The sequence below is a fragment of the Danio aesculapii genome, chromosome 1, assembly GCF_903798145.1.
Source record: "Danio aesculapii chromosome 1, fDanAes4.1, whole genome shotgun sequence".
Taxonomy (NCBI): domain Eukaryota; kingdom Metazoa; phylum Chordata; class Actinopteri; order Cypriniformes; family Danionidae; genus Danio; species Danio aesculapii.
The window spans coordinates 39809265-39833136 of NC_079435.1; the positions used below are offsets into that span (position 1 = coordinate 39809265).

The 23872-nt window shown below is 33.2% G+C and overlaps 1 protein-coding gene across 1 annotated transcript in view; it reads left to right on the top strand.

Moving 5' to 3' along the window:
* Positions 1–1431: 1431 nt before the first annotated feature.
* klhl2 (kelch-like family member 2) overlaps positions 1432–23872 on the top strand; it is a 31954-nt gene continuing 9513 nt past the window's right edge. Inside the window, exons 1-11 of the mRNA XM_056460319.1 lie at positions 1432–1753; positions 4643–4768; positions 7246–7352; positions 10522–10643; positions 13096–13258; positions 13389–13498; positions 18771–18887; positions 19193–19342; positions 20020–20137; positions 22722–22919; positions 23434–23535. Coding sequence (XP_056316294.1) covers positions 1737–1753; positions 4643–4768; positions 7246–7352; positions 10522–10643; positions 13096–13258; positions 13389–13498; positions 18771–18887; positions 19193–19342; positions 20020–20137; positions 22722–22919; positions 23434–23535 — 1330 coding nt within the window. The 5' untranslated portion in view covers positions 1432–1736. The remainder of the gene's footprint in view (positions 1754–4642; positions 4769–7245; positions 7353–10521; positions 10644–13095; positions 13259–13388; positions 13499–18770; positions 18888–19192; positions 19343–20019; positions 20138–22721; positions 22920–23433; positions 23536–23872) is intronic.

Sequence of the window (23872 nt, forward strand, 5' to 3'; positions counted from 1 at the left end):
TTTTATTATGCCACAGTCGACCGCTTCCATTTGGGGAAGGAGCAGCGCTGTTTTCTCATACTAAAACATTTCAGGTTACAGTTATATTGCTGCTCTGTGCAGTCTAATAAAAAGCACAGCGTATGAAAAAACGGTCTTTGTTGTGTAAAACCAAACCAGAAATCAAGAGTGCATTACACCATTAGCATGACCACACAGAACGAGGTCACTTGATAAAATGACTTCTTTAGATTTGAAAAGCCCTTGAAACATTTGTGATTATGTAATTATACAGTTCTGGTGGTTTTGGGATATTTTATTGAAAAAATAAAACATGCAAATTGTGTCTTCAAGTAAAACCGTGTACCTTTTGTCTATTTGTCAAATTTTCATACTTTGCTTAAATGAACTTTAGTAGTGTGTTTTGATTCTCCTTTGCTTGGGTTTATTCATGTCTTGCAATGGCTTATCAAAGACTACTTTAAATCCCTATTAGGAAAATTAGAGGAACAAAACTTCTGGTGTCAGTAAAGTGGGAAGGGACAAATGTGCTAATGGGTATTGGTTTTCACAAAAGTATGAACTCTTTTATATTAAAAAGCATGACCCTTCAGTTTGCAACATTGAAAAAAAAAATCAGCATATTAAAATAGTTTGTGATAAAATCTGAAGACAATTCAGCTGTGCTTTTATTACTTTTTAGATGTTTACGAAAACCACTGATAGGCTTACTGTCTATTTAAATTTTTTATTTGTTTATTTTATTATTTTATTTTACCATGTTTTTTTTATTTATACGGTTTCATTTCTAAAATAATTGTAAAATATTTATTTTAAATTCTATTTAAATGTCAACTATTTTATATTTAAATTTTGCATTTATACATTCATTGAATTTTGGTGAGCATTGAATAATTCTTATAAAAATATTACATCTTACTGACTTAATTTATGGCCTCACAGCAAGAAGGTTGCTGGTTCGAGTCCCGGCTGGGTCAGTTGGCATTTCTGTGTGGAGTTTGCATGTTCTCCCTGTGTTGACGTGGCTTTCCTCCGGGTGCTCTGGTTTCCCCCACAGTCTAAAGACATGCGCTATAAGTGAATTGAATAAACTAAATTGGTCGTAGTGTATGTGTGTGAATAAGTGTAATGGGTGTTTCCCAGTACTGGGTTGCAGCTGGAAAGGTATCCACTGTGTAAAACATTTGCTGGATAAGTTGGTGGTTAATTCGGCTCGGCCGACCCCTGATGAACAAAGGGACTAGGCGGAGGGAAAATGAATGAATGACCGACCTAAACTTTTCAACAGTAAAGTACATGTAATGTTATATGTACTATTTAGAGCGCGCGCGCAGACACACACACACCTTGACAAGAAGCGGTCTGTCATGTGGTCTTCCAGCAGTAGTGGTCGCTGTGGCGCCGCTCTTGGTTTTGCTCTCCGCCGAAGGAGAGTGGCAGTCTTTCCTTCACTCTTGTTTTTGTATGTGAGCTGTAGCGTCTCAGTCTCTGGATGTGTCCTGTCTTCTTCACCCACACAGTGGACCTGTCTGTCGCTCATTACCCGGACACGTCAGTCACACCGACATCCTCTCTGAGGACCACCTTCACCCTTCTACGCGGAGCTGGACCCGCACACCGGGACTCAGCACAGCCCGGTTCGGCTCGGTTCGGTGGACGGGACACAGCGGGGATTTAAACGTCAGAGTCCGGCCAGAGATGGAGAGAGGCAGACTGATGTGAACACGACTAGCGCTATGGAGATACATCCACTGTAAGAGCTAAGAGAGAGAGAGAGAGAGAGAGAGTGTGTGTGTGTGTGTATGAGAGAGAGAGAGAGAGAGAGCTGCATGTGTTCACACTACTGTAATGTCAATATAGAGTAAATCAGTTCAGCCATGAGATCACATGATCACATCTCAGTGTCTTTGTCCACACACCACTAACACTCTCTCGCTCTTTCTGTCACATGTTCAGCAACTGACATATGTCACATTTGATAATTGCCATATGGCCACTGTTAAAGATAAGACATATTTTGTGTGTGTGTGGTCCAGTTAAACCTTTTCAAATATTTTCACTAGGAAAGCCATTTTTGCCTTTGTGGTGACTTTTTTTGTTGCTGTATGTTAATGCTGTTTTAAGTTTGTAAACATGTAGGAGGTCAATCAATAATGTATTTTAATGATAACTGTTAGCTCATTAGCATAATGTTTGTGTTAACAATTAACTGCCAAGCAAATAAATAAATAAATAAATAAATTATTATTCAAAAAATTAGTTTATTCATTTTCTTTTCGGCATAATCCCTTTATTAATCTGGGGTCTCCAGAGCGGAATCAACCGCCAATTTATCCAGCATATGTTTTACACAACAGATGCCCGTCCAGCTGCAACCCAACACTGGGAAACACCCACACACTCTTGCGCGCACACACTCACAAAGACTACGGGCAATTAAGCTTATTCAATTCACATATAGCGCATGTCTTTGGACTGTGGGGGAAACCCACGCAAACACGGGGAGAACATGCAAACTCCACACAGAAATGCCAACTGACCCAGCCGGGCCTTGAACCTGGACCTTCTTGCTGTGAGGCGATTGCACTACCTGCTGCGCCGCCATGCTACCCTATTTAGAAAAATTATATATGTAAATTATTATATAAAGTATAAAAAACCTACTGCTGTGTTTTTCTTTCTATTTATATATATATATATATATATATATATATATATATATATATATATATATATATATATATATATATATATGCACATATATATATATATGGTTGAAGTCAGAATTATTGGCCCCCTTTGAATTTTTTTTATTTTAAATATTTCCCAAATGGTGGTTAACAGAGAAAGGGAATTTTCACAGTATGTCTTGATAATATTTTTTCTTCTGGAGAAAGTCTTATATGTTTTATTTTGGCTAGAATAAAAGCAGTTTTTAATTTTTAAACACAATTTTAAGGTCAAAATTATTAGCCCCTTTAAGCTTATTTACTGTCATCATGGCAAAGATAAAATTAATCAGTTATTAGAAATGAGTTATTAAATCTATTATGTTTAGAAATGTGTTGAGAAAATCTTCCCGTTAAACAGAAATTGGTTTATCATTAATCATTAGCTGTGTAAAATGTGTATGGATGTTTCCCAGTACTGGGTTGCAGCTGGAAGGGCATCCGGGGACATTCTAAAACACTTAATGTGAAAAAAGCTGAATATGGCTTAATGTACTTAAACATCAACCAGAGAAACCCAAATTCCTGTTTAACACTAACTACTGTCAAAAAAAAAAAAAAAACAGGCCTTAGTTCCATAGATAAAGTTAACAATAGCACGTTAAGCGTTTTCTCCCCATTGAAGTCCATAATAAGGAAAGGCTTAATGTAACTTTACAACAACCAGTGGAAACTAAATGTTAAAAAAGGCTGTTAATAAAATCTAATTTTATTTATGATAGATTAACCCTTGCTGTCAATAGAATGCATTTGTGCATTAACATCCTCACAACAACAAAGGGGAAAACACTTGACACAATATTATTTACTTTAGCTGTGGAAACGGGGCTCATTCTTTTGCTAGTAGTTAGTACTTTTCACAAGTAAAATTTGATAGAATTTGATTTTCCCTGATTGTTGTTAAGGTACATTAAGCCACGTTAAGCTTTTTCCTTATAATGGACTTCAAAATGGGAGAATAGGCTTAACGTTATGTTTTTCACATTATCTATGGAATTGGGACTCGTTCTTTTTACAGTAGTTTGGGTTAATTACAAGTAAAGTTTGACAGAAATTTGGGTTTTTCTGGTTGATGTTTAGGTACATTAAGCCACGTTAAGTTTTTTTCACGTTAAACGTTTTAGAATATCCAGGCATCCGCTGGATAAGTTGACGGTTCATTCTGCTGTGGCGACCCCTGATGAATAAAGGGACCAAACCGAAGGAAAATGAATGTAGTAAGACTATTTAGTATGATGAGAAAGTTAATAATAATACTCAATATTTGCTTATGCTTTTAAATTTCCTTTATTTGAATTAACACTGCACTATATCACAACTATTTCAAATAAATGTTATTATGTCAAACAGCCAAATAATTCATAGGTGTTTGTGACAGGTTATTAACCATGATAAAACAGGACTTGTTAATAACTGAATAATCAACTGATTTCGTGAAACAATAGATGAAATGCCAGCCAAATCACCCTGCAGCTCAAGGCTGGTTACTCTCTGAAGCTAAGCATGGATGAGCCTGGTCAGTACCTAGATGGGCGACCACATGGGAAAACTAGGTTTTAAAGTATATTTATTGTAGAATAAATTAAATATGAGTGTAAATATTATAAATATTAATTAATCCTTGGTCATGTTTAATTAATAATTCATGTTAGACAAGAGTCTTTTAAAATAATACAACTTGTATGTAAATGCCTAAATTAACATAAACTATCAATGACCACTACATCTGCAATATTTATTAACCTCATTAATATTAAATAATAATATTAACTTATTTGAAGTTTTGCTATTCCATATATATAAACATGAATAGATCCCATGCCCATCTTTGAGTGTCTACACAAACGCCAAAGCATTGAAATAAGATTTAAACGTCTATTTTATATATACATGAATATATATTTGTGTTTCAGATGCACTAAGCTTTGCCATCATAAAGCTGTGGAGCTGAAGGATGATGTGTGTGAGAAACAGAGTGCAGTCACTATCAATCCACGACACATGAAGAAAGCCTTCAGGATCATGAACGAGCTCCGCAGGTGTGTGTGTGTGTGTGTGTGTGTGTAGAAGGTATAAATGATCTCATATCCTGATAAAGATAAATATCACAATATAGTATATATATATGGGGATGCGACATTAATTGTTTTATACTGAAACTTTCCTTCTAAAAGCGCTTCCTTGGTCTTATCCATATTTCTTTGCACGTTAAACACACGTCGACCACAACAGGAAATAAAAAAAACTGCGTTATTTGCGATTATTTGTTTTAACGCGTTAAATATTTTAAATTAATCGTGTGTGTTAACGCGCTAATTTTACAGCCCTAATATATATATATATTTTTATATATATATATATATATATATATATATATATATATATATATATATACACACAACCACTTGGAAGGGCTATTTCTTTGTTACATTTTGAAGTATATACACTAAAGTTTACTCATTTATTTGTGATCATATTTCTCACTTTATTTAGAACTGACTTTGATGTAAAATGTAAAATATATAAGCAATATCACAGGAGTAGCAGAGCATTATTGCTATATATTTGCGCTGGTGGGAGGCGTCCGTTGGCACTTAAGGCTGATTTATACTTCTGCATCAAGCTCACGCGTATGCTCCGGTGCAGCCTACACATGGTCGCATAGCCCTTTCCATGTCTGTCGGCGTCGTCAACGCGCACTTCTCAAAAAATGTAACTACACGTTGCAACGACGCGTAGCATAAGCTCTGTGATTGGTCAGCCTGGTAGCGCTGACGAGTGTGGGCGGAGGTGAGAGCTGTGTGAGTCTGATGAAGCGAGTGTGAAATCCCGTGAGGGAGCTCTAGTTGGAAACTTTTGTTTTGTGTTTAGCTTATGATTAAAGTTGTTGCACAACTGCTTATTCCTGCCTCAAAATGAGCACGTTTGAGCCACTTGCACATTAAGGTAGTGTTCGGAAAAAACAAAGCGCTCGACACAGAGGAACATGAACACCTACTGTTATTGCAGAGCAGCACAAAAAGTGCACAGACGTATAAATGGACGGCTACGCACATTGCATTCACCGTGGGTCACATCGATCACTCGATGCTGAAGTATAAACCAGGCTTTAGTGTTCCACCAGTGACGATATATAGCCATACTTTCTTCAGCCATTCATTCACGTCTGCAGCTGGTCAGAATAGCAGAAACCGCTGCTAATTCACCAATGTCAATTTAGAGCTAGTATTTGAATGATTCTGTAGCGTAGTATCCAAAGTGATGACAAAACAGGTGATTTTGCTGACATTTTAAGACTATAAGGCTGAACCGTCTTTGCTCTGCTCAGTATGACAGGCTGATAGCCACCGGTCTGCTGTCACTCTATGTGGGTGGAGTAATACACAAGGGTGAAGAGGCTGTATGAACGCTGATAATGCAGAATGTTGCACGGCTATTAGCCAATCAGATTCGAGAACCAGACAGAACTGTTGTATCAATATGAATAAAATATATAACAGTTTTCAAAAACTAATGTTTACAGATCCAACATAAAATAAAAAAATTTGTACTTTTAAGATAGCAGCTTTCTCATGATTCTGTTTTTTATGTTTATATCTGCATTCTCATGATGTCGCGTAATATTGCGCTTGTATAAATTATGAAAAAGTATTACCATCAACAATGTGTTTTGTGACGCCACAAATAAAATGATAGCATATGTCAGTACGATACATGTCATATTGTTCAACGCTATGCACTGTATAGACAGTGTTTTTTATGAATCAGAGATCAAAAACTGAAGTGACATAATCATGTAAACAATTTAAGTAAAGAAGGAGCACAAAGAAGCTGGCTGGAATTTTGATACATTTCTCAAATTTTTGCAAACAATGTGGATTATTAGATTATCGGAGATATTTGCAGGAGTGAATCTGTTTGTGGTGAGTGACAGTTGCTGTGATTTATGGTACTAAACGCTTTGTTTATGCTTTGTCTGTGGGACCAGACACGAGTCGATAACAAATCGGGTTTTTGTCAGGGCTATTTTTTTGGCGTCAGCTTGGTGTGGTCCACCCCTAATATTTCATTTCCATTTTTTATTTATTTATTTATTTTATTTATTTATTTTTTTTACAGAATACTGAAAGTTGCAATGACATGAAAATTAGTAAAAAAAAGACCTAATTTAAATATTTAGGTCACTTACTCTTTTACCTTGATGAATGAATTGTAAATTTAATGGGTAAGTGTAGTAAAAGGCTGTTTGTTGATGTAACATAAAACTTTAATACAAAGGTAAATTATATGAATAAAAATTAATGGTGCCAACAGTAAAAAATAAAATTTGATTTTCATTTTTATTTAAATGGCGGGATTTGGGCATTGCGCAAACATTGCGTGTAGTCCATTGAGCCATTCAATGTAGTTCTTGAAAATAGATTTTTTTTTTTCAAAACTTAATAAACTAAACGGAGTGGATTTTGATTTTGGGACTTTTTAGATTTTTTTTTAATGCCCAAACATCTCTCTGCAGTCAGAGTGTGTTGTGTGATGTCACCATCATTGCGGAGGATGTGGAGATTGCCGCTCATCGAGTCGTCTTAGCTGCAGGGAGCCCTTACTTCCATGCTATGTTTACAGGTGAGAAAACGCATAAACACACACTCACTTACACACATACTCATTTACAAGGTCACATTGGTTAGTCCCGATTAATCAAATTATATTTAGCGTAGCTTATGTTGGAAAAAAGGATAAAATCACATTTTTGATTTCAGTTTGGTAAATTGAAAATAGTTTATTGGATTCTGTTCAGTGTTATGTGCTGATCTGCACAGATTAATTGTTTGTGGTGCATGGATTGTGAATGTTTCGCTATTTACATGGCTAACAATTATTTTAAATCTAAAGATGCATTGTCTCTGAAAATAATATAACACAGCTAAAAACATGATTTTCCTCAAATATACAGTTGAAGTCAGAAATATTAGCCCCCCTGAATTATTTGCCCCGTTTATTTTTTTTAACAGAGTGGTTTTTAACACATTTCTAAGCATAATAGTTTTAATAACCCATTTCTAATAACTGATTTATTTTATCTTTGCCATGATGACAGTAAATAATATTTGACTTGATATTTTTCAAGACACTTCTATACAGCTTAGTGACATTTAAAGGCTTAACTAGGTTATTAGGTTAACTAGGCAGGTTAGGGTAATTAGGCAAGTTATTGTATAACGATGGTTTGTTCTGTTGACTTGAGAAAAAAAAAGCTTAAAGGGGCGAATAATATTGACCTTAAAATGTTTTTTAAAAAATTTTAAAACTGCTTTTATTCTAGCCGAAGTAAAACAAATAAGACTTTCTTTAGAAGAAAAAATATTATCAGACATACTGTGAAAATTTCCTTGCTCTGTTAAACATCATTTGGTAAATATTTAAAAAAGAAAAAAAAATTCAAAAGGGGGCTAATAATTCTGACTTCAACTGTACTTGCCTCTCTGACGCTAACTCATATTTCATTGTTAGCATGCATCTAACTCATAGCAGCCTCTTACATAAAAAGAAAGAAACAAAAAAACTTTATCCAGGTAACACTGTAAAGAGTAATTCATTACGATTGATAAAACTAAAAAACAAAAAACTATTTAAAGCCTGTTTAAACTCTTATTTACATTTACTAGGCAGGTTAGTCTACTTATCGTCATTGGACAATAGTAAAAGAATAACAATTATTTTTGCTTAAAGTTAAGATCGCCATTTTCTCACGATTCTGTAGATATAAAATAAAGGTTCATATCAGTAGGCCATATTATTGTTAATTGTTAAACATATGGTAAAACAACAATAATAATATTAGGCCTATGTGTACTTTTGGTAAAATTGCTACATTTTGTATAGACATGGAATGGTGGACTTGAATAGACTTATTTGTCCTGTTTTTTATTTCACAGTAAAGTGAAAACATCAGAATACAACTATTCATAAATCTAAAGGTGATATATTATGTTTGAGACATATGCTTGTCATTTGCCACTGACAACATTATTAGACCATTTGTTTTCACTGGTAAAATGAAACATTTGTCATTATCAGATTCTCTCCTGCATTATTTTCAACGTTATATAGGCTAGAGTAGTTATGCTCACACTGTAAACATTTATTCTCATGCACAACCCTTTGTGTTCGCTATGAAAGAAAAAACAAATCAAACATTTGACGTAATCATAGCTCTAAAATGCGATATGATTATTTAAATGATGTGCACACTTTTGTTTAACTTTTCATTGCCGAATGCGCTCATGTCATGGCTGCCATCACTTTGAGTTCAGTTGGCAACAAACTAAACGTTATTTACAACTTTATTATATTCACAGCCTAAGCAGGTTCTGTTCACTAAAGTAGACATCAGTGGCAGGCATGCACTTGTCCCTCTCGGTAGTAAACATACAGTGTGTCAGCTCATGAGTGATTTCGCAGTTGCAAATACATCATTACATGAAGACAGAAACGCAGTATGTGACACCTTTAACCCCGTTTGGAGGTGTGCATTTTGCTGAGCAACGTATATAAAACATACGTCCTCCTTTACACTTCTCTCCTGACTGTGAAAACACAATTGGCTGAATCGCTGAAAAGCTGAATTAACATAATAGTAAATAATCTGCAAACTTTGCTCTGTTCCATATCGCTTGGAAAATATTTGAAAAAGTTAATAATAATAATTTTGTCTTCAATTTTATTTGACAAAGATACCCTATTTCTGCAAAGCACATTAAAGCAGCAATGAAGAGTGCTTCAAGCCAGGTCTCTCCATGACATCCTCATAGAATTTAATTGGACTAGAAAAAATGTATTTGTTTATTTCTATAAAATATATTATTGCAGTAGAATATACAGTTGAAGTCAGAATTATTAGCCCCCTTTACATTTTTTTCTTTTTTAAATATTTCCCAAATGATGTTTAACAGAGCAAGGACATCTTCACAGTATGTCTGATTTCACAGAAAGTCTTATTTGTTTTATTTTGGCTAGAATAAAAGCATTTTTTAGTTTTTTATGAACCATAAAGGTCAAAATTCACCTCCTGAATTTTCAATTTCACATCAGCTTTCATAATGTATTAAATGAAAATGGATTCTTTTTTTAAATTTTCATTTTGCAGAAACATTGCACATATATCTTAGAAAATGCTAACTGAAGTACAGAAATACACTTCCATTTAACATATTGCATTATCATTTTGTGTATTGCATTTCAAAACATGCCACGGTGTTATGCTGTAATCCTGCGTTTCCTAGACGTGAGTGTAAATGCATTTAGGACAAATAACATTTAAATGATCATTTTGCCACAGTTTCCGCTTGTACTTTATACAAATATCAAATTCAGTTTGTGTATTGCTTTTTCAATTTAATTTTGCAACTTATAAAGGATTAAAATATGGATCCAATTTACATATTACAACCGTGTTTGAAATGAGAAATGCAAATGATGTAATTAAATTTTTATTTTCATTCTGCACCAAACATTGCACATATGTCTTGCAAAATGCTAACTGAAATACAGAAATACATTGCCATTTAACATACTGCACTGGCATTTTGCATGTTACATTTCGAAATAAATTATGCTACTCGTATGCTTCCATAGCCGAGGCTCTTAATTTATAATGTAATTTACAATTTCAAATATTAATTTATAGCTAATATTATAATATTATCAAAATATCCAGTATTGTGTATTTAAAGAGAATGGATTTTCTTAACGGCTACAGAACGATATATTGAAACGCCATTTTTTTTTGTAGGAGAGATGACCGAGAGCCGCCAGAAGAAGGTTCGAATCAAAGAGATTGACGGCTGGACTCTGGGAATGCTCATCGACTATGTTTACACTGCTGAGATCCAAGTAACCGAGGAGAATGTGCAGGTGACTGGAGCACCACATTGGACATTTGCATGGCACTTGAAAATATGTGCTTAAAACACAGTTGAATGAATCATGTTGGTACTCTGAGAAGACAGAAAAACACAACCAGGAAGTGTGTGGATGTGTGTGTATGCCGTGTGGGTGGGTGTCAGTAGCTTATGTATCCGTGTCTGCACAGTTGCCTAGACAGAGGGTGTTAGAAGCTGAATTTTTAAGGAAGGGACTCAAATGCAAACTTTGCTGCAGAGCTTTGCAATGAGAATAGTCTGGGGTTAGATGACATGCCCAGTGTTTAGAGGTCACTTCAGTTTGCAAGTCTGCAAGTGCATAGAGCAAGAGTGAGGGGTGTGCAGACACATTCCAGTATAAAAAACAAGAAAAGTCGATTGAAGTGCAACTTGACCTGCTTTAAACTTGCCACAATGTTCAATGGTGTGAGATGCAGTTCATTCATTCATTCATTCATTCATTCATTCATTCATTCATTCATTCATTCATTCATTCATTCATTCATTCATTTTAATTTCAATTTCATTTAATTTTCATTTTCATTTAATTTTCATTTAAATTAAATTAAATTAGTTATTTTATTTAATTGATTTTTAATTGAGTTTATTTTTAATTCAATTTACTATTTCATTTAATAGATTTATTTATAAAAAAAATTATTTTATTTAATTTATTTTTTAATTTATTTCATTTAAATTTAATTTAATTTATTTTTTTAAATTTGTAATTGAATCTATTATTTAATTTATTATTTAATTTAATTCATTATTCAATTAAATTTTTTTAATGGAATCTATTCTTTAATTTAATTTTATTTATTATTTAATTTAATTAAATTAATTTTTATTTAATTTATTATTTCATTTCGTTTTAATTTAACTTAATTTATTATTTAATTTAATCTATTTTTAATTAAATTTATTTGTAATTGAATCTATTATTTATTTTTATTTATTATTTAATTTATTTGCAATTTAATTTTAATTTAACTTAATTTATTGTTTAATTTAATTTATCTTTTAATTAAATTTATTTTTAATTTAATCTATTATTTAATTTAATTTAAATTAATACATTTTTAATTTTATTTATTATTTAATTTAATTCATTTAATTTAATTTGATTTAATTTATTTTAAATTGAATTTAATTTGATTTAATTTATTTTTAATTGAATCTATTATTTAATTTCAAATAAATAAATACATTTTAATTTCATTTATTATTTAATTAAATTCATTCAATTTAATTTCATTTATTTTTAATAGAATTTATTATTGAATTGAATTTCATTTATTTTTTATGTAAATTATTATTTAATGTAATAATATTTAATTGATCTTTATTTTCATTTAATTTCATTTATGTAGCTAGTTAATAATTGAAATGACACTGTTTGATTATAAAGTCTATTTTACTATATGGACCGACATGTACATCTAGCAATTTGAGACTATATTTAGAATTTCTTTCTTTGCATAATAAAATGACACCACAGTATAGAGTAGCTCTTTCAGCATTATTTTGAAGGTTTCATAAAGCATTTGTTTTGTCTTGCAATGGAAATAAGGTTCTCAGAAGTAAGTTTATTCTTCTGATTTTCACTGCTAAAAATCGTAGACATCGATTGACATCGTAGAAAGTCAGCAAAGATCTTTTCTTAAGTTTCGGGGAAAGTTGTTCACAGCTCGGAAATAAAAAAAAAAGTGAACACATTTTAAATTATTAGATATATCACCTTTAAATATTTAGTAGATTATTCAATTTTTGCCAGTCTGTGGTTTTACAAAAATAAATACATTTCTTGAACACTTAAAAATAACCGCATTAACTAACATTTATTCTTCGAACACTAAAATAAATTGTACAAGAAGGACCCATTGGTAAATAAGAGTTAATAAATGAATGAACTAACATTAACAAACAGTAAACCATACAATTGTGTATATATACGAAGTGCTTACGTCATTAATTTTTCAGTTTCACAGCACTTTGAGTGTAAGAAAGGCACATTAAAAATGAAATTATTATTATTTAGGTTTGCAAATAGGATTTTATTATTTGTAATGTGTTACATTGTTAGTTCAGCTTCATTAAATTATAGTTGACAATAGTTAATGTTAATAATCCATTAGTGAATGTTAAAGTTAACAAAGATTGGTAAAGGCTTTAGCAGTAAATTACAATACACTGGACATTTTTATATAAAGATAACCAATGCTGTGTACATAGAGCATATTACATGAAGCTAATGTGCAGCCCTCGTCCTTGAAACCCTTGATTATCCCTTGTTGTTAATCAACTTAATAATGGTCACAAATTGAACTTTACTGTAAAGTGTTAACAAAAGAAAAAAGACCTCCATTGTTAAAATTATTGTGGGGCAAATAACACTTTTGAGACAGTATGTGAGGTCTTTTCTGTGTTTGTGTGTGTGTGTTCAGGTGCTCTTGCCAGCTGCTGGTCTGCTGCAGTTACAGGAGGTTAAAAAGGCCTGCTGTGAGTTTCTCATAACTCAGCTTCACCCGACCAACTGCCTCGGTATCCGCGCCTTCGCTGATTTGCACGCCTGCACGGAGCTGCTCAATCTCGCCAACACATACGCAGGTGTGTCTCTGTCCATAAAAGACAAGTTCATGCACACAATTATCGTAATAGTTATACGTCTTATTGGAGAAATGTGTGTCAGTAGCTGCTTGACAGTCTCAGTCTCTCTCCCACTCATTGACACGCACAGAGCAACACTTCTCAGAGGTCGTGCAGAGCGAGGAGTTTCTCAATCTGGGCATGGACCAAGTGTGCAGCCTCATTGCAAGTGACAAACTGACCATTCCCTCAGAAGAAAAGGTAACGGCATGCTTAATGATTGCTAGTGATCTGTAATGTCTGCGTGCTAGGTCTGATGTCAAGCATTAGTTTCTGGTTCTGAAATGCTGTATGTCAAAAGCGAACAACAAATGATTCTATTTTATTGGCCAAATATGACTTGAGATAAATTTTGTATACTTTTTTTTTTTTATATTGTAGAATCAGTCACTCTAGAATGACATACAAGTTTTTAATACTCGGAGAAGATCCTTCCACATGTTCTCTTTGTAAAAGTACTTTAACTATGAAGCATGTTCTAATGGATCGTCTTGATTTTAATTTTGTGAGGACTTTATTTTATTTAGTTTAGTCTTTTGAAGGGATTTTTTTTACACTGTTAATGCAAATACAGTTTTATAGTTTTTAGCCAAAATAAAGTGTAAAATCTTAGCGTTAGGGTTTGAGTTAAGTCAAGTATATATATTTGAAGTCTAATTATTATCCCTTCTGTGATTTGCACATGATTCACAGTATGTCCTATAATATTTTTTTTTTCTTCTGGAGAAGGTCTTATTTGTTTTATTTCGGCTAGAATAAAATAATAAATATTATAGAATTAAATTTAGAATAAAATTTTATATTATAATTTTTTTTAAATATAATAATTATAATAATATAATTAGCACCCTTAAGCAATATGTTTTTTTTTTTCGATTGTCTACAGAACAAAGAATCATACAAAAAATTAAACAATGACTTGCCTAATTACCCTAACTTATCAATATAAATTTGATTAATATTGATTTTTGTATATTCAGAAGTCATTTACTTCATTTATAATTTTATGGTTGGTTAATTTATCACCCGTTGATTGTTTTGTAAAAGGTAATTAATAGGTATTGTTAATACGTATTATTTAAGTTTTGTTTGGTTTATGGTGAGTTTAACTAAAATGTGTTGAAGTTAAAGCTTGTTTTTTTTATATATTTGATTTTTGGTTTACTTGATTAAACCATGCATTTGTTAAAGCTTAATTTTTTATTGAATTAAATTATTTGAGAAACTGTAGTGTTTTTTTTTAACCCCCTGCCGCCCAACCCACTTTATTAGCCAAATATCGCTACACAATTATAGTGTTTGTGATGCTTTAAGTCCAGAGTCTGTAGTGCACATAATTATTTTGTAAAAGATTTCCTTTAATGTATGATATAACTATACAGTGGTCATAAACCGCTATTGAGATTGAGAGTTTTCTTTAATCAGTTTAAATGAGTAAAGGCTTGAACCTGGAAACTTTATTGCATACGTCACAGGTGGTTTTATCCTGCAGACTTCAGCCACTCTGTTGCGATGGAAACACACTGCTGTTATAGAAGGACTATGGGAATAGCTGTAGCTGCTGGTGAGAGATTGTTTGTCGCCATGGAAACAGGAGTTGGAAGATTCAAGGCGTGGGCACCATCCTGTTTTTTTACCATGGCAACAGCAGCTTTTAAAGATATAATATTTTTGGGGTGTTTTGTTAATTCTAGTTTCATTTCTGCCTTTTCCCACCTTGTTTTTTTATTCATCTGTGGTCATCCAGCTAGTGATTGCATGTTACTCACACTTGGCATTGGCATGCATATCATAAGCATATCCTGTGATCAGATTTTGAGGAGAATGATTTCATGAATACATGTATTGAGAATCACCGAACGCTTATTTCTCCAGAGAGGAAACCTATTCAAGGTAATGATATTATACAGTTGAGTCCCGCAGAATCTAATGACTGTCAAAGTCAGTAAGTCTTTCAGATTATCAGATTAGTTGATAAATAACCTTAGTGTGAGGCAAGATTTAGGCTATAATATGTTGACATTTTATAACTCGTCACAATCTTAATATACATTGGTGTGAATAAGTGTTTGCCCCCTCACTGATTTCTTATTTTCTTGCATGTTTCAGTTCACCAAACTAATTTAGAAAACAGAAGTGAACCCATCATTTTTTACCGTCAAGTCTTTTTAATTAATAAAGGTGATGTATGTACGTTTTTGACTCTTCTAAAGTATAAAAATACCATAATATGTTTGCAGATATTTAAGAAACATACTAAGTGAACATTCTTGTTTATCTGAAGAACAATGCTGTAGTCAGATATTCTGCTTTAAAAATGTGAGTTACGTGCTGGAACGTCTATCTTTGTTTTGGTCATTTAACCAGCCCACTGCCAGTTTAGCCAATTACATTTCAGCACCCTGTGTTGCCTTGGTGTGATTCATTTAGTCAGGAAGGCTGTTAATGTATGTGTCCGAGACTGAAATGCGACCTCCGGTGGAGTAGCAGAATCCAAAATGAATTCCACATGAGGTGGTTATTAATTAGCAAATAATATTAGTATTATGAACATAAACATTAGGTGAGCAGATTACATTGTAACCCCATGTCCTTACAACACGCTACGTGACGTGATTTGCAGTGATAAGCAATTTGGTTGTTTGCACCAAACAAAACATGACAGAAATTTAAATACAGCCATTTAGAAGCACAGAATAGTGCACTTACTGCACTCCAACGAAATGGTAAGGTTTAGAATCTAATTAATGCATATTAAACCTCTTTAACATTATTAAATGTACATGCTGAATCACTGATATGTGTTGGTCACAGTTCTAAAGTTCAATTTCACACGGTTTATTTTATTTTAGGATCTGAGGTGAACTTTCTGCTGCTGCTTTCAGTAGTATGGCAATAAATGTCATGTAAAATGGCATTCAAACTCGCATTATTAGCATTAACACAACACTGAATAAAGCGCATGAGGTCTATTTGAGGTGATCATTGTCAGTTTATCTTGTTGTTCAGCTGCAAGAAGTAGAAGCCATTTGCAAAGTATAATCTTCAAGTGTTGATCAGGACAAAAAAATCCTTTTAAAATGGAAAATATTCCTTCTGTCGCATGCCGTTGATTTTATTTAGAACACGATTCAAATCAGCCTTAAATCAACCTTTAGGCTCGATAGTTAGGCACACTTTTGGTAATGTTATCAATCTTGCAACCTGCGCTTGTGTGTGTTTTGAACCAGGCGTGCAATACCTAGTTTAACCACTGGGTGTCAAAATTGCGTACTGCACCTTTACGGGGAAAACAAATTACAAAACTACACAGACCTGTGTAAAAGTGTTTCCCTCGGTTAAAATATATCTCAACTAAAGTTCTTTTGCTCTAGCTATACCCAGGCCTAATTACTGCCACACATGTTCGCAATCAAAAAATCACTTAAATAGGACCTGCCTTACAAAGTGAAGTAGACCAAAAGATCCTTAAAATCTAAATCTTATTCAGAGATCCAAATAAGTCAATAATAAATGAGAAGGATAAGAATTGAGGCGTTCTCCCCGTGTTCGCGTGGGTTTCCTCTGGGTGCTCAGGTTTCCCCCACAGTCCAAAGACATGTGGTATAGGTGAATTGGGTAAGCTAAATTGACCGAAGTGTATGTGTGTGACTTAGTGTGTATAGATGTTTCCCAGTGATGGGTTGCAGCTGGAAGGGCATCCGCTGCGTAAAACATATGCTGGATAAGTTGGCGGTTCATTCCGCTGTGGTGACCCCAGATTAATAAAGGGACTAAGCCGAAAAGAAAATTAATGAATAAATGAGATCTACCATTCTGGAAAAGTCTATTGACCTTATTTTTGACATACGAGTGGATGTACGAGTGGAGTTTATCATCTGCGTGCGTTTTTAAAAATATAGTTCGCCCAAAAATTTTACTTTACTCACTAATTTAATTTCCCTCTTCACTCGTTTCAAACGTTTATGAGTTTCTTTTTTATGTTGAACACAAAAAGAAGATATTTCAATAACTCATAAACGTTTGAAACAAGTGAAGAGTGAGTAAATAATGTTAATTTTTTTTGGCTGAACTATCCCTTAAAAGCCTGTGACTATGTGAACATTTCAGTGTTTAAAACATCCGACCACCAAATATTATAATGTTTGTAACTTTTATGAAGATTATATTATATACAATGAAGACTATGCAGTGCTGATTGATAGGGTTAGACTCTCCAGAAAACTATAATTCACATTTATCTTTGCTATATTGTATATATCTGTTCTTGTAAAGTATTTGTTATATATTATTCGCGGTTTACATTCCAACAAAATCACCCTAATCAATCTAAAATTAAAAATTCTTTCCAAATAAAGCTGTATTCACATCTCAATATACAGTTGAAGTCAGAATTATTAGCCCCCTGTTTATTTTTCCCCCAAATTTTTGTTTAACGGTGAGAAGATTTTTTTCAACATATTTCTAAACATAATAGTTTTAATAACTCATTTCTAATAATTGATTTATTTTATCTTTGCCATGATGACAGTACAGAATATTTTACTAGATATATTCAAGGTATTAGTGTTAGTATACAGCTTAAAGTGACATTTAAAGGCTTAACTAGGTTAATTAGGTTAACTAGGCAGGTTAGGGTAATTAGGCAAGTTATTGTATAGCCCAATCGATGGGTTGTTCTGTAGACTACCAAAAATGTATAGCTTAAAGGGGCTAATAATTTTGACCTTAAAATGTTGTTTAAAAAATTAAAAAGTGCTTTTATTCTAGTCGAAATAAAACAAATAAGACTTTCTCCAGAAGAAAAAATATTATCAGACATACTGCATACAAATTTCCTTGCTCTGTTAAACATCATTTGGTAAATATTTAAAAAAGAAAGAAAAATTCAAAGGGCAGCTAATAAATCTGACTTTAACTGTATATCACAGAAATAGAAAATTTCGCAATGTCAAATTTTTCCAATATTGTGTAGCCCTAATATATATATATATATATATATATATATATATATATATATATATATATATATATATATATATATATATATATATATATATATATATATATATATATATGGACATGTTATGCAAAACATAAAACACTCAGATCCTGATAAAACATTGTTGCATCATTGTTTAATTTGTTTGCGTGCTTACTTGCTCACTTTTAAGTTTTATAAAATGGGTTTGTTCATTTAACAGTATTCGTATGTTGCACTGAGCATCCCTCAAAATAATGGAGATCATGACAAAAAAAGAGAAAAGAGGCTCATAACAGACTCATTGGAAATACCAAGTGTAAACCATAATTGTGGTTATCTGATCTCAAAATCTTTTGTAACCTGCTTACGCTTTTTTTTTTTAAATTTATTATTTTTTATTTTTTATTTTTTTTTTATTCACCTGCGGCTGAAATAAATGGTTTTATTATTGGGTCTATTTGATTTTAATAAACCAGTGTGTGTTTTTAGGTGTTTGAAGCAGTCATAGCATGGGTCATGCATGATAAAGATGTACGTCAGGAACATTTGGCTCATTTGATGGAACATGTTCGCTTGCCGCTTCTTTCCAGAGAATACCTTGTACAGGTAGGTGTGTGTGTGTGTGTGTCTACGCACTTGCATATGCATTAATAAATATGTGGTTTAATGCTGTTTTATAATGGATGTAAATCAGGGGTGGGCAAGCTCGGTCCTGGAGGGCCGGTGTCCTGCACAGTTTAGCTCCAACACTAATCAAACACACCTGAACAAGCTAATCAGTATCTGCAAGATCACTAGAAATCTATAAGCAGGTGTGTTTGATTAGAGTTGGAGCTAAACTGTGCAGGACACCGGCCCTCCAGGACTGAGTTTGCCCACCCCTGATGTAACTGAATTTAATGTGCCTGTAGAGGGTGGAGGAGGAAACGCTAGTGAAGAACAGTAGTGCCTGTAAAGACTACCTAATTGAGGCCATGAAGTACCACCTGCTGCCTGCTGATCAGCGCTCGATGATGAAGACTATTCGTACCAGAGTGAGAACACCCATCAGCTACCCAAAGGTCTGTCGGGACATTTAGAATTTCGGGACATTTTCATTGAGACCAGCTGTAATGTGCAGGGATGCATGCTGCATTTAAACACTGGCCAACCATCTGAGCATCTTGGCTCAATTCATTACACTTGCAATTATGCATGTAGCAAATTCTTTCATGCAATGCTAATTGACCCTTCGCTAAGCCCCGCCCTCCTTAGTTACTGTTGCTACACCTGTAAAGCTTTCATGCCTGGCATGGCTTTTACAATGTGTATGTGCTGGTGTCAGCCAGGGATATAATGTCATTTTTGGCGAACAGGTGAAATATCTGAGAACGCCAGACAAAAAAGGATTGCAGTATAAATTACAGGAGTATATTCACGACATAATAGGCAACCGATTAGAGAATAATTCAATCAATGTGCTATGGGGATTTCCTGGGTTTCTTCTTTGTGGGTTTTTTGTAGTTTTCGCACAAGAGTGCCCTCTGGCCTTCGGAGGAGATTTGCTGATGGATAAACTTTTCTTCCCTGACATGATGTGCATGACATGCGATTTCATTTCGATTAATTGCCCAGTCCTAGATAAAACTATAGATGCATTTGTTCATGCTTATTGAACAGATTAATAAAACATTTAAGGTAAGACAACCAGAATGACTGTGTTAAAGGACAGATTTTGAATTAGATTTTTGTCTTGAAGGTGATGATGGTGGTCGGGGGACAGGCTCCTAAAGCCATTCGCAGTGTGGAGTGCTATGATTTTGAAGAGGAGCGGTGGTTCCAGGTGGCAGAATTGCCCTCCAGACGATGTCGAGCAGGTGAGCTGGCAAACTCAGACTGTATCACTGACATTGACTGGCATCCTGAGCAGAATGACTCACCCCGCTCTGGTATTTAACAGCTCTCCATGTTAAAACTTCACTGTATTTCTCCGGTACTGACTTGACTGTTGCTTAGCTCACTGCAGTTGCTTCACTTCTAAAGGTTTTCACAATGGTGGGGATTAACAGTGTGTACTAAAATTAATTATGGAAATGATAATGTGAGTTAATGCAGTTTGTTAGGGAATCTGTCATCAAGTATGGGCTGCTAAAATGTGGCATTAATTAAATGACCATGATGCTTGGTTGCTGGATATGTAAGTCGCAGAAACAGGGTGGGTGTCAGACTGTCCAGTTTGAAATATTAGCTGCTGTGCCAAAAACAGACAGAATATGTTCTCCTTCTAAGATTGTCACCATTACATACTTTTTCCAACAGTAGCTGTAAAATAAAATAAAATAAAATAAAATCCCTGTCCAATCAACCAATTAATCAATACAAATATAAATATAAACAAATAATTAAATAAATGAATTTAGTTATTAAATAAAAATGTAAAATAATATAAAATTAATACAATAAAATTAAATGAAACATTTATACATATAAATAAAAAACAAACAAAACAAATCAATACAATTTTAAATCTAAAATAATATAAAATAAATAAATAAATAAAGGTATTATAAATAATATTAAGTGACATCCGTTTTAGATATAATCAGTCTTGTTTTGTTTAAGAATGTGTTTTTGAATTAATCGATTAGTCAATGATCCATTCTTAAAGACTTTGCTTGCTTTGCTTTTTCAAAAAATGGAAATTTTGGGCAAATTAATCATTGACTTACTAACTTAGACAGTCACTCTGTTGTCAAAGGTTTAAATGTAATGTTAATAGTATTTTTGTTTTCAAAGTTCTGTATTTAGTTGATTCTACATTTAAATCACCAGTCTCATTATAACATCATTTCATTATAACATCAGTCTCATATAACATCACACCTGAAACTTGTCTATAGCACTTGTTCACTGCTGCTCTTATAGTTGTGTAAATTGCTTCCTTGTCCTCATTTGTAAGTCGCTTTGGATAAAAGCGTCTGCTAAATGACTAAATGTAAATGTAAATTTACAGCTTAAACTGTAGTGTAAATGCACTCGTGGTATCTAAGATGCCTTAAACAGTACAATGGAACTTCACATGCAGCCTCTTTGACACTTTTAGTTAATATTGATCGTATTTGTGTCAGTGTAAACTTGTCATAATTTATGTTTTATAATATAATATTAATGTTTTATAATGTGGGTGGGTCACAGCTCATCTTTGCATTATTACATCACATCTGTATACAGTACATACAGTTGAAGTCAGAATTATTAGCCCCCCTTTGAATTTTTTTTTCTGTTTTAAATATTTCCCAAATGATGTTTAACAGAGTAAGGACATTTTTACAGTATGTCTGATAATATTTTTTCTTCTGGAGAAAGTCTTTTTATTTCGGCTAGAATAAAAGCAGTTATTAATTTTCTTTTAACCATTTTAAGGTCAAAATTATTAGCCCCTTTATGCTAGATTTTTTTTCGATAGTCTACAGAACAAACCATCATTATACAATAACTTGCCTAATTACCTTAACCTGTCTAGTTAACCTAATTAACCTAGTTAAGCCTTTAAATGTCACTTTAAGCTGTATAGAAGTGTCTTGAAAAATATCTAGTCAAATATTATGTACTGTCATCATAGCAAAGATAAAATAAACAAGTTATTAGAGATGAGTTATTAAAACTATTATGTTTAAAAATGTGTTAAACTTCACTCCATTAAACAGAAGTTGGGGAAAAAAATAAACAGGGGGGCTAATAATTTTGACTTCAACTGTATAAAAGGACTGTAGGCTAGTAGATTACAGTATGTTGCAGGTGGGGATCAATCAAGGATCAAAAATTTACCTCATCTATTCTTTTATATGAAATTCTAATGCTACATCAATTTAGAGATTAGATTGTAGAGGAACTGAAATCTACAGGTAATACATAAATGCACATAGTCATGTGGTGCTGATTTTTGAATGTCTGAATATTTTTGAAAGTGAATATTATTGTGAAGTATTACATGAATAATTTCCAGGTTTTTATGTGATGTGAGCTAAGCAATAGGTAGATTTAATCGCCATTGGTAGTGCAATATATAAGTAACATGTCTGCCTGGTTGAAATTCATATTTTAAGATTCAAATTTACCGAAACGGAACTCAGAATATTAATAAAAGCTGTAATAGATTATAATGTTCTTAAATCACAGTCAGTTGGAGGAAGTTCCAGGTTTTAAACGGAGATGGTGACAAAGAGGACGGTAGCTTTAAATATGCAAAATATTTTGGTATAGAAACTTTTGTTATACTGAATGCCGTTTTACTGGATGTCTTCTGTAAATCATGGTAAATGGGTGAAAGACATTATTTTTTGTATGATACATTTGTAATCTGTTGAAAAAACTGTGAAAGGCTTTTTTTTTAAACTTTTTCATTTCATTTTTTTTTTACTGTTTCATTGCTTGAGCCATCTTTCTGTTTGTGACCCGTAGGTGTGGTGTTCATGGGTGGTGTGGTGTACGCTGTGGGGGGTTTTAATGGCTCATTGCGTGTGAGGACAGTGGATGCGTATGATCCAGTGAAGGACGAATGGTGTTGCGTCAGCAGCATGCAGGACCGCAGGTCAACACTAGGCTGTGCTTTCCTCAGTGGTCTGCTCTATGCCGTAGGAGGCTTTGACGGCAGCACAGGTAACAAGTGCGGAAGATGTGACCCTGGAGCTCTAAACCAGTCTTTTGTTGTACAGGTATATTTAAGGGAAAAGCTAATATTATGCGTTTTTATTTTATGCCACAAATCATTCAAATATTAAAGAATGTTCATCTTTAATGATGACATTTAGAATATTTACTTTTTCTGTAATTATATCAAAGTTTATTTTTTGATTAATAATATGTTTTGCTAAGAACTGTATGTTTTTATTTTTTGAACCCTCAGATTCCAGATTTTCAAATAGTTATTGACCTAATGTTATCCTATCCAAACAAACCACACATCAGTGGAAAGACTTTATTTATTCATTATTATTTCGAATTTTCCGAAAATTGAAACTTGTGACTGGTTTTGTTTTGCAGGGTCACATATGAGCTAATCTTGCATCAAGCATGTTTAATGTTGTTGCAGAAGCATTCATTATGGTTAATGTGGAGATGTTTTATTGGTCATAACCGTGATGATGATGATGATGATGATGATGTTTTTCAGGTTTAGCTACTGTAGAAGCATATAACGCTAAGGCCAATGAGTGGTTCCATGTCAATCCAATGAGCACGAGACGAAGCAGTGTTGGAGTGGGAGTTGTTGGAGGTTAGTAAATGCCTACAAGCAAATCACCATCTATACAATCACAGCCAATAAATCTAAATTTTTCTGCTCTTATACATGTATGTAATATTTAATATGTATGTACCCCCCCTGAATTATTAGCCCCCCTGTTTATTTTTTCCCCAATTTCTGTTCATTTGAGAGGTTTTTTCAACACATTTCGAACATAATAATTTTAATAACTCATTTCTAATAACTGATTTATTTTATCTTTGCCATGATGACAGTAAATAATATTTGACTAGATATTTTTCAAGACACTTTTATGAAGCTTAAAGTGACATTTAAAGGCTTAACTAGGTTAATTAGGTTAACTAGG